Source organism: Maniola hyperantus, chromosome 5 (genome assembly GCF_902806685.2).
Source record: "Maniola hyperantus chromosome 5, iAphHyp1.2, whole genome shotgun sequence".
Taxonomy (NCBI): Eukaryota; Metazoa; Arthropoda; class Insecta; order Lepidoptera; family Nymphalidae; genus Maniola; species Maniola hyperantus.
Window position 1 is genome coordinate 944789 of NC_048540.1, and position 12180 is coordinate 956968.

Sequence of the window (12180 nt, forward strand, 5' to 3'; positions counted from 1 at the left end):
AAGGAAACGCTGACTGACTTACTGACTGATCTATCAACACACAGTTCAAACTACTGGGCGGATCGGACTGAAATCTGGCATGCAGACAGCTATTATGACGTAGACATCCGTTAAAAAAGGACTTTTGTAAATTCAACCTCTAAGGGGGGTTTATTAAATAGCTATAGGGGTTTGGTAAGCAGTCCTCGCGGACATCAGTTATAAAATAAAACTACAAAAAAAACCTACTTAATTGAACAAATAAATAAATGTTTTCAGTCTAAATACTAAATTTATTTTACACTTGTGACTTGCACAGTTCTGCAAATTTTAAACGGTAGGTATAGGTAGTATATTCGTGAAAGTTTATAAAAAAGTTACTTAGTCTCATATCGACGTTATTCGTATTCGTATTATTCGTAGGTTTTTGTGTAGGTAATCGTAAATAATCGTATTCGTACGGACGTAAGTACGGACGTATTCAACGACTACCTAGGTACCTACGTAAATAAATACCTACCTGTATCTCGTTGAAATTTTCACAGAGTGTATCTATATTTTCTATTACAGACATAACAACAAGTAAAAAAAAAAAAACATGCAAATAAAAAAATTAAAAAGTTTTGTCTTGTACCTACGATGGTAGGAACCCTTCGTATGCGAGTCCGACTCGCACTTAGCTGGTTTTTTCTAACCTACGGGTACTCATGCGAAAGGTTTATAAATGCCGATATCTTTCGGAACGATTGCTTATTCATTACGGGTAACTGATTTTATTGGCCTTTATGCATTGTTTGTTGACATTCGCAGAATTCGCTGGGAAGTGTTTGCATGCGTATGATGTGTGTCGGTAAACTGAACCGGTACCGCGCCTCGGTAAACAATAGCACGTGTGTACTGTGTACCCGCGCCGCGTCCCGTTGCCGTCAGTTTGCATACTGTTATCGGAAAACTTTTTACAGGATAGACCCTACTGTCTACAATCAATGTTTTCTAGTAGTTTTCCAGAGTCTGCAACATTGTATACTGTGAGGAAATAGAGACGTTCCATAAAATTGGCATCCGTATTCCGTAAGTGTTCCCCGGCGGCTCGGCATACGCATTCGTATATACGTCAAGTATTGCCACTGGTAGTTCAGTAACTCACGAGTGTCTGGCGCCATCGTGGCCGGTGGCAGCACGCTGATGTTGGCGGCGGCGACCGCGGGCGGCCCCACCGCGCCCTGCGCCCTGCATTCGTACGTCAAGTGTTGCCACTAGTAGTTCAGTAACTCACGAGTGTCTGGCGCCATCGTGGCCGGTGGCAGCACGCTGATGTTGGCGGCGGCGACCGCGGGCGGCCCCACCGCGCCCTGCGCCCTGCATTCGTACGTCAAGTGTTGCCACTAGTAGTTCAGTAACTCACGAGTGTCTGGCGCCATCGTGGCCGGTGGCAGCACGCTGATGTTGGCGGCGGCCCCACCGCGCCCTGCGCCCTGCATTCGTACGTCAAGTGTTGCCACTAGTAGTTCAGTAACTCACGAGTGTCTGGCGCCATCGTGGCCGGTGGCAGCACGCTGATGTTGGCGGCGGCCCCACCGCGCCCTGCGCCCTGCATTCGTACGTCAAGTGTTGCCACTAGTAGTTCAGTAACTCACGAGTGTCTAGCGCCATCGTGGCCGGTGGCAGCACGCTGATGTTGGCGGCGGCCCCACCGCGCCCTGCGCCCTGCATTCGTACGTCAAGTGTTGCCACTAGTAGTTCAGTAACTCACGAGTGTCTGGCGCCATCGTGGCCGGTGGCAGCACGCTGATGTTGGCGGCGGCCCCACCGCGCCCTGCGCCCTGCATTCGTACGTCAAGTGTTGCCACTAGTAGTTCAGTAACTCACGAGTGTCTAGCGCCATCGTGGCCGGTGGCAGCACGCTGATGTTGGCGGCGGCCCCACCGCGCCCTGCGCCCTGCATTCGTAAGTCAAGTGTTGCCACTAGTAGTTCAGTAACTCACGAGTGTCTAGCGCCATCGTGGCCGGTGGCAGCACGCTGATGTTGGCGGCGGCCCCACCGCGCCCTGCGCCCTGCATTCGTACGTCAAGTGTTGCCACTAGTAGTTCAGTAACTCACGAGTGTCTGGCGCCATCGTGGCCGGTGGCAGCACGCTGATGTTGGCGGCGGCCCCACCGCGCCCTGCGCCCTGCATTCGTACGTCAAGTGTTGCCACTAGTAGTTCAGTAACTCACGAGTGTCTAGCGCCATCGTGGCCGGTGGCAGCACGCTGATGTTGGCGGCGGCCCCACCGCGCCCTGCGCCCTGCATTCGTACGTCAAGTGTTGCCACTAGTAGTTCAGTAACTCACGAGTGTCTGGCGCCATCGTGGCCGGTGGCAGCACGCTGATGTTGGCGGCGGCCCCACCGCGCCCTGCGCCCTGCATTCGTACGTCAAGTGTTGCCACTAGTAGTTCAGTAACTCACGAGTGTCTAGCGCCATCGTGGCCGGTGGCAGCACGCTGATGTTGGCGGCGGCCCCACCGCGCCCTGCGCCCTGCATTCGTACGTCAAGTGTTGCCACTAGTAGTTCAGTAACTCACGAGTGTCTGGCGCCATCGTGGCCGGTGGCAGCACGCTGATGTTGGCGGCGGCGACCGCGGGCGGCCCCACCGCGCCCTGCGCCCTGCATTCGTACGTCAAGTGTTGCCACTAGTAGTTCAGTAACTCACGAGTGTCTGGCGCCATCGTGGCCGGTGGCAGCACGCTGATGTTGGCGGCGGCGACCGCGGGCGGCCCCACCGCGCCCTGCGCCCTGCATTCGTACGTCGCGGAGTCCTCGCGACGCGCATGCCTTATAACTAAAACCGAGCGCCTCCTGAAAAATATAACCACACCCTTACAACCAAAACAAAACACAAAACTAAATATTAAGAACCCACAACGAATCGTAGCGCTCCTGATGGCCTTTAATCTTAAAACATACCTATCCAAGAACCTGCTCTGAGGTTAGACTTGTCTAGTGTAAAAAATTGGCACAGTAGTTTTTCAGGAAAACGGTTACAAAAAATACACAAACAAACACATTCACTGAAAGGGTGGATGACAATGAAATGGTCTGACAACCTGAGTGAAATGAACTCAGTAAGCTATAGGTAGGTAGGTACTATAGGAACATCTAGTTCACCGGCAAACGACCCGTGAAATTACTGTTCGTATCACTTCATTATATTATCTTCCACAATTAGGTCTTGCAACAAGCGTCCCGTCTTTAATATTAAAGCATCTACAAATGTGCCAACAAGTCTGCCGACAGATTCTAACCACTACTTCACCCCTTCTAAACGTATGTCGTATTCTTTGTTGGTGTCACTGACGAAACAAAAATGCAACATTTTTATTTGTGACAGAATGAAAAAATTACTGGACGGATTTGGCTGAAACTTGGAATGAAGATAAATTATATTATACTAGCTTATCTCTATTATTATTATTATTATTATTATTATATCCGTGTGCACTACACAAATTACAAACCCGTAATTACCTCCTTAGGGGTTAAATTATCAAAAATCCTTTCTTAGCGGATGTCTACCTTATAATAGCTATCTGCATGCCAAATTTCAGCCCGATCCATCGAATAGTTTGAGCTGTGCGTTGATAGATCAGTCAGTCAGTCAGCTTTTTCTTTTTGAAGGTTACTTTTTATCCCGTAAAAATCCATGGTTCCCGCGGGATTTTTTAAATTTATATATATCCACGCGGGCATCATCTACTTTTTTTATATGGTCATAGAGGTCCTATTGAAATGCATATTTGTGTAATTCCTACTTCCCATGCATACTTCGAAGTTGCAAATTATAAATCCAATTTAGTCGACCCTTAGATTGCCCGACTATAGCACAATCCTGCCGACCTATGTTGGAATGTATGTGGAGGTCATATGTGCGTTTTGTGTCAAAGATCTGTATCACCTTAGGTCAACGACAGTCTGTGCTCGCTATTAGTGCAATGTAATCTGTTTGCAGTAATTGACCGTTGCACATTCCTAATGTAAGCACCATATGAGCGTTGTTTCATTGTTTGTTGGTCTCTATAATTGCACCTATACTATGTATATTGCCAAGGGTTACCAAAACAGATCAGGAAAAACGTTTTATTTATCTATTTTGCTAGACGACGACAGACCAAAAAAACAAGTGCGAGTCGGACTCGCGCACTGAAGGTTCTGTACTACAATCGTATTTTATCGACATATTACACGATAAATCAAAAACTCTCGTTCTCGTTAGAAGTTACAGGGGGGGGGGGGGGGGGCACCACATTTTACCAATTTGGAAGTGTCTCTCGCGCAAACTATTAAGTTTAGAAAAAAATGATATTAGAAACCTCAATATCATTTTTGAAGACCTAGCGATATTGATGAAAAAAAAATTTGAGTTTCAGTTCTAAGTATGGGGAACCTCAAAATTTATTGTTTTTTTTCTATTTTTGACATACGGACGGACAGACATACATGACGAATCTATAAGGGTTCCGTTTTTTGCCATTTGGCTATGGAACCCTAAAAAAGAGTCATATCTTATATTAGGTACGGAACCCTTCCTGTACGAGTCCGACTCGTACTTGAACGATTTTTTTTAATGAAAATAAATTCTACTTTGTACCTACCTACCTAATAAATGAACTCACAAATCGCAACATAGACAATTGAGAACCCTTGCATTACAGCTACACAATCTAGTTCTGGATCAAGATCGCCAGATTATTATAGACAAATGAATTAGGTCATTACAGTAGAAATAATATTATGACACTGGACGAACTACGAAGTGTTTTTTCTTAGAATTGTGTGAGCTAGATTAGTTTGTAAGCCGAAGAGGCCTGATTCATTGTGTTTGGGGTAATTTGATGAAGAAGCTTTATGTCTTCTGAATAATACTACAAAAGTGATGACTTACCACCAGTGAAATAAGTTGTTCCTATGGTAATAGCTCCTACGTACAGACCAGTAGTTTGTGCCCCTACGACACAATCTAAGCTGAAGGTGTGAAAGACATTATTTTTATCTAAATGTATAAAATGAAAAGAAATTGTTTTTGTTTTGGTGTACAATAAAGCATATTTTACTTTACCTACTTTACTTTATGGGTCTCATTCGAAAGCTCAGAGCCACTCATCGTGCAATGAAGTGACCTACTCGGTATATATTCGGATTTTCTCTACGTGATCGTGATCAAATCAGAAATGAGGAGACCCGTAGAAGACCAGAGTAATCGACATAGCGGCATAGGATTTCCAAGCAATATGAAGTGGCAAAAGTGGCAATGGGCGGTGCATATAATAACGAAGAATCGATGGACGTTGGGGTCCCAAGATGCTGGAATGGCGAATTTTTTGGATGGACAGATGACATCAAACGAGTCGCAGGGAGCCGCCGGATTCAGGCGTCTCAAGATCTTGACGTGTGGAAGTCCCTACAAAAGACTTATGTCCAGCTGTGTCTTTCGGTTGACGACGAGGACGACCACGCCAAAATGGCATCGCGTGGAAGATGATCCATGGCATCACGACGTTTCTGAGGTCAACCATGTAAGACGCATGTGTAGTACGGGTATCTTACCTATAATTCTGCACTCGGAATCTCCTTAAAGCAATGTCAGCGACGGGCCGGCCGTCCTTGTACCAGGCTATCCGGGGCGGAGGCCTGGCGCTCGCTCGACACTCCAGCTTCACCTTGCCGCCCCGCGTCGCTCGCACGGACTGCATTGGCTCGATCCGTGCTGGACTACCTGGAACAAATCATACTTTAAGCAAATTTAAGGTATGGTAGGTTCACTTGATGATTCAAAAGCACTTGTAATAGTTTATTTGTACAAAAAATCTTTCATTTCTAACTAACTAACTAACTGATCGCGACTTCGTACGCGTGGATATAGGTTTTTAAATATCCCATGGGAACTCTTTGATTTCACGGAATAAAAAGTAGCCTCTCGGTCTTTGACTATAGTCTATACCCATGCAAAGAATCACGTCAATCCGTTGTTCCGTTGCGACGTGGTTGAAGGACAAACCAACAATCCAATAAACCAACAAACAAACACATTTGCGCATTTATAATAAGGGTACTGATTGTTGAAACTGTATAGGAAATTGTAGAAATAGTCCAGTAGGTACAGTTTCTCGACGACATTATGAAGTGACGAAACCAATGCACACATGACACAAAATAATCCTAATCTATTACAAAAGCCAGTTTATTTCAGATATAAAGATTTCTTCCTTCCCGGAAAAACTTTCAAAAACATTAAGTGTCAGAAAACATTTATTGTTTCCTGAAAATGGTCTGAATCTAAAATACATCTTCATATATTTACATAGATATCTACGTTGTGCAATGACTAATACGATCTAGTTTTTCAGATTTCATGAAAATACGAACATATTCTCGAATAAAAAAACCATTTGTCACAGTCGCAAAGCCCTGCACTTTGTTTACCTTCATTTGCCAAAACGATACGAAAAATCAGAATATTTTTCTGTTACTATCACAATCCACGAGAGCGTAGTACGAGAAGATTTCCACTTTCCCACCTCGCGAGCACTTAAAATCGAGTCGCCTTCAAAAGTCCCGAACTAAAAATAAGTCCCTGTCATTAGGCCAATGGCCTTATTATTTCGTCTGACGAGTAACATATGTAAGAGCAGAAATAACACGTATTATCTAAACGGGAGTCATTGGACACACCATGCAGGGCGACAAAAAATATTGGCTCAGTTTCAACTTGTAAAGGTGAAAAATGTTAGCAATTAATTTTCGATATATTTGGTACTCTCGCTTCACGCCCGATAGTCTTAAATCATATCCCTTGCGAAACGATTTAAAAAAGGTGGAGCGATCTCATTTCTCTGGGAGGAGAAAAGATTTTTGATTTCAAAACATTGGCTGTGATGGACGCAAAAAAAAACTCTGAAAATCTTCGGACGATAAATTAAGAAATGTCCGTGTCGCATATCGATAGATCGGCGATAGCCTAGTGGTTAAGACCCTCCTATTCGGCGGGTCGGGGTTCGATTCTGGGCATGCTAACTTTTTGAAGGTATGAGCGTTTAAAACATGTTTTAAACAATAAAATATCACTTGATTCGGTGAAGAAAAACATCGTAACGAAACCTGCATGCCTGAGAGTTACATGCCTCCATTATGTTCTCAAAGGTGTGTGAAGCCGCCCAAATCGCACTTGGGCGTGATGAACTATCGCCAAACCTTTGCGAACATTATGGAGAACTCTCAGGCATGCAGTTTTCATCACGATGTTTTCCTTCACCGTTAAAACAAGTGATATTTAATTACTTAAAACGCACATAACTCCGAAAAGTTAGAGGTGCGTGCCCAGGATCGAACCCCCGACCTCCGATTAGAAGGCGGACGTCCTAATCATTAGGCTATCATAGATTCTCCGGGATATATTCCTGTAGAATACCAATAGACAGGCAAGTTTCAGATCTATAACCAAACGATGTGGATCCAGCCAGTTTAACTACTACGTAAGCTTCTATAAATCAAGCTATTTCAAGACTCCAGCACGTCACAAGCTTACTCATTCACAGTCATAGACAGGAATGACATTTCCCACAGGTCATTGCCTCAGAAATTGAAGTTAGCAATTAGCGAGGATCGTCACAGACAATCGTTTCGTTCCACTCAAAATATAAACTCCTGTATTACGGAACTTCATCATCATCATCAACCGATAGACGTCAACTGGTGGACATAGGTCTCTTGTAGTGACTTCCACACGCCACGGTCTTGCGCCGCCTGAATCCAGCGGCTCCCTACGACTCGTCTGATGTAGTCCGTCCACCTAGTGGGGAGTCTTCCAACACTGCGTCTTCCGGTGCGAGGACGCCATTCTATCACCTTGGGACCCCAACGTCTATCGGTTTTACGAACTATGTGCCCTGCCCATTGCCACTTCAGCTTCGCAACCAGTAGGGCGATTGTCTAAAACCTGCATCAATCATTATTACAATCTCAATTGTTCTGATTGGCTGAATTTGTGCGATTCTTGTTGCAACAATGCATTGTGGCCAATAGTGAGCGAGCATTAACCAATCAGAGATGATTGCGATCGTGACATTGTAGCTGTCAAACAACCGCGGTAGGGCCACCGTTGAGCTATGTCGGTTAGGTACTCTAGTTCTCCTACGGATCTCCTGATTTCTGATTCGATCTTGCACGCTATTAATGCGAGAGTTGCAATTTATTCTATTTACAGATAATTCGCATATTAGTACGCAATAGGTGGGGATAGCAATCGGGGTATGAGGCGGGGGGACGCTCCGCACACCCGCACAGCTCCCCCGTATGGATTCTAAATTTCTGGTCTGGTCTGGTGAAAGGTTTTGGCCGTGGCTATTTACCACCCTACCATCAAAGCCGCCGCCAAGCGATTTAGCGATCCGGTACGAAGCCGTGCAGAAACCAAACTGCCATACCCCTTCCAGCCCCCCAATTGTGTAAGAATAACCATTTCATGGCTATCGCAATCGTCAAGAATTCTGCCCTTTGATTGGCTGTGAAAAAATGGAAACAGCGAATCAACCAATCGAAGGGCAGAATTTCTTGACGATTGCGATAACCATGAAATGGTTATTCTTACACAATTGGGGGGCAGGTTAGCCCGCTTCCATCTTAGACCGTATCATCACTTACCACCAGGTGAGATTGCAGACAAGGGCTAACTTGGTATCTGAATATTAAAAAACCGGCCAAGTGCGAGTCAGACTCGCGCACTGAGCGTTCCGTACTGCAGTCGTATTTTTTCGACATTTTGCACGATAACTCAAAAACTATGTTGCATAAAAATAAACAAAAATCTGTTTTAGAATCCACAGGTGAAGCCCTTTCATAATGATACCCCCCACTTAATATCTCTTACTTCGAAAATTGAGAATACTAATTTTTAGTTCATGACCACAATTTAATTTTTGTTGTGTGATATAACCACAAATTCACGGTTTTCAGATTTTTCCCCAAATGTCAGGTATAAGATCTACCTACCTGCCAAAGTCAACGGGAAGTACCCTGTAGGTTTCTTGACAGACCGACAGACAGACAGACAGACAGACAACAAAGTGATCCTATAAGGGTTCCGTTTTTCCTTTTGAGGTACGGAACCTTAAAAAAGTCTCGCAAACCAGTTCATTGATAATCTGGCCAGTCCTTAATCTCGCGAGATCGTCCAGCATCTTGGCCGGCATCCAGATTACCTGTGCGATCCAATTTAGTTTCCGTTCAGGATGTGGTTAGCTATTTATAATAGAGTGACGACCAACTGATGACAACGCACGTCAGTTAATTGGCTCCCCGAAAGTGAGACGCGGCAGAGAGATTTACTAGTTATAGAGCCGCTATTATTATTATTATTTATTTATTTATTATTTAATTAGAACGGCCATAAAGCCAATTACACTAATTAAACTACGAGTACAAACTAACATAAACATACATACAAAAATTGTTAAAATTATAAATTTTAAAAAGCAAAATTATAAATTTTCACAAAAGTGCATAATCTGACCCATGAGGTCAGCCCATTTGTCAGCAAATATGTCACAGCGAGGGGACTCCTTCAGCAGCGCGTTGAGCGCAGCCAAAGTGCGCGGTATGGGTGACCACTGACCGGAGCGCGCTACCGTGCGACTAAACGGACTTACGAAAAATTTGGAGCGGTGGCGGAGATAGCTGTAATTAGAGGGTGCATAAACGCAGCAGAGCTATAGGAAGGTATAGTGCCTGCCACTAAACAACTTGGACCTAAAGCAGTGTAGACAGTAAGACAGACAGACAGATAAACAGACAGACAGACAGACACAATTTCACATTTATAATATTAGTAGGTATGAAAGTATGGATTTATAAGTTTAGGTTAAAGTAAAATTACTTATCCATACTTCCATACTATCCGTACTAATCCATACTAATATTTTTTTTTTAATACTCAGATAGAAGTTAGCCCTTGACTGCAACCTCACCTGATGGTAAGTGATGATGCAGTCTAAGATGATAGCGGGCTAACCTGGAAGGGGTATGGCAGTTTGTATTAAACCCATACCCCTTTGGTTTCTACACGGCATCGTACCGGAACGCTAAATCGCTTGGCGGCACGGCTTTGCCGGTAGGGTGGTAACTAGCCACGGCCGAAGCCTCCCACCAGAAAAATTATAAATTATAAATGCAAACGTGTGTCTGTATGTCTGTCTGCTAGCTTTTCACGGCCCATCCAAGCACTTGTAAAAGTTTATACGAATAAAAAAGATTTTCATTTCATTTCATTTCATTTCATTTCATCCGTCCAACCGATTTTAACGAAATTTGGTACAGGAATAGTGCATCCCGGGGAAGGACATAAGGTACTTTTATCCCAAAAAATCAAAGAGTTCCCACGGGATTTTTAAAAAACCTCAATCCACGCGGGCGTGGCCGCGGACATCATCTAGTCTAGTTAGTCATAAATTAGGCTAGATCGTAATACAATTGAGTAGCTCATTGGAGTTATTGGCACTCAACAATTAGGAAAAAAAAAACTTTGTTACATTTTGCTACGTGAAATTCCTAGCAAGTGTTACATATTAGGAATTTCACATGATTTTCACATGCTACATGTAAAATAGTCTATCTCTAGTCCGGTCAATGAATATTTTATTTACATGTCTGTGGATGTGAAAGAAATTCTTCTCCGTGCGATGAAATCAAGATGAAATTGAATCATCTTCTTGCATAATGCGACATGATTTGTCGCGACGAAGTATCGTTCCATTAAGGAGATGATTAACCTTCTTGTTTTAGTCGGAAATTGGAGCAGCGAAAAAGATTTTCAGTGCACCTACCTAATAACATACTTTTTAAAATGGAGTGGGATGTACTGAAAGGGGGGTTGCGTTTCAAAATATGTCGTACATGATATTGTGTTCTGCCAATCAGCCCCCTAATTGTGTAAGAATAACCATTTCATGGCTATCGCAATCGTCAAGAAATTCTGCCCTTTGATTGGTTGATTCGCTGTTTACATTTTATCACAGCCAATCAAAGGGCAGAATTCTTGATGATTGCGATAGCCATGAAATGGTTATTCTTACACAATTGGGGGGCTGGACTTGTATGGGCTGGGTGTTAATACGTCAGTCAGTGAGTCAGGACTTTTCTTTTTATATAAATACTAGCTTATGCTCGCGACTTCGTCCGCGTGGACTACACAAATTTCAAACTCCTATTTCACCCTCTTAGGGGTTGAATTTCTAAAAATCCTTTCTTACGGGATGCCTTCGTCATAACTGAGTTTGTTGTCGGCTCTTCTCAGACCTGGGCGCGTTTGGAACCCTCGTAGCTTTAGTTTTAAGTTAATTATCACCACTATATCATATCACTTACAAATAAAAATTTATGACAATCAGGAAGCGTAAAATTTTACCAATTCTGAATAAATAATTTGAGTTTGAGTTTGAATTGCTATCCGCATGCCAAATTTCAGCCCGATCCGTCCTGTAGTTTGAGCTGTGCGTTGATAGATCAGCGAGTCAGTTAATCAGTCACCTTTTCCTTTTATATATTTAGATTTACTGAAATTCGTCGAAATTGCCTTACACAAAATTTATTACAAATATCAACACGAACGATGTAGAGTTGAATGCCAAAAACATGTCTTGATAAATCCTGACGGATTTGTAAACTTGTTAAAATTAGCCCAAAATGTCGTTGTACGGATAAGTGAGATAAACAATAGGTAACTTTCAGCACTTTATTTTAGTTTTATACTAAGAAGTAAGAACCAATACGTTTCATTCATAATTTCCACGTCAGTAAGTCCATGTAGGTGAGACCATTGACAGGGAAAGAGTGCTTTGGTAGCCATTAGGAATGGAAATAGGTACATCTCCGCCTACTTAGGCGTATTGTAGAGTTAAGAGCATCAATGGACTGACGTCATTATTACCGGCACGCCCATTACGGTCATCTATTTTCGAATTTCTTTATTTTACGTAGAAAAATTATTTTATTAGACAATAGTGCAAGGGATGAGGTCCCTTTGACCGTCATCTTTGTTCATATGAATATTTTTTATTAGATAAGGCCTGCGTCTTCATCCGCTTAGATTTTTCCAAATCCCGTGGGAATAATTTGTTTTTCCGGTATGAAAAATGGCTGTCTGTCGCTGTGGAATAATTTGTTATTTACA

The 12180-nt window shown here is 43.3% G+C and overlaps 1 protein-coding gene and 1 long non-coding RNA gene across 2 annotated transcripts in view; one reads left to right on the forward strand and one right to left on the reverse strand.

Annotated features, from left to right (window-relative positions):
- LOC138402373 (uncharacterized) overlaps positions 1-12180 on the forward strand; it is a 404494-nt gene that overhangs the window by 383585 nt on the left and 8729 nt on the right. The gene's annotated exons all lie outside the window — the stretch shown is intronic.
- The window catches only part of LOC117982469 (protein vein-like), a 116311-nt gene that overhangs the window by 8172 nt on the left and 95959 nt on the right, over positions 1-12180 (reverse strand). Inside the window, exons 2-3 of the mRNA XM_034968825.2 lie at positions 5565-5733; positions 2674-2819 (exon numbers count right to left, since the gene is read on the reverse strand). Coding sequence (XP_034824716.1) covers positions 2674-2819; positions 5565-5733 — 315 coding nt within the window. The remainder of the gene's footprint in view (positions 1-2673; positions 2820-5564; positions 5734-12180) is intronic.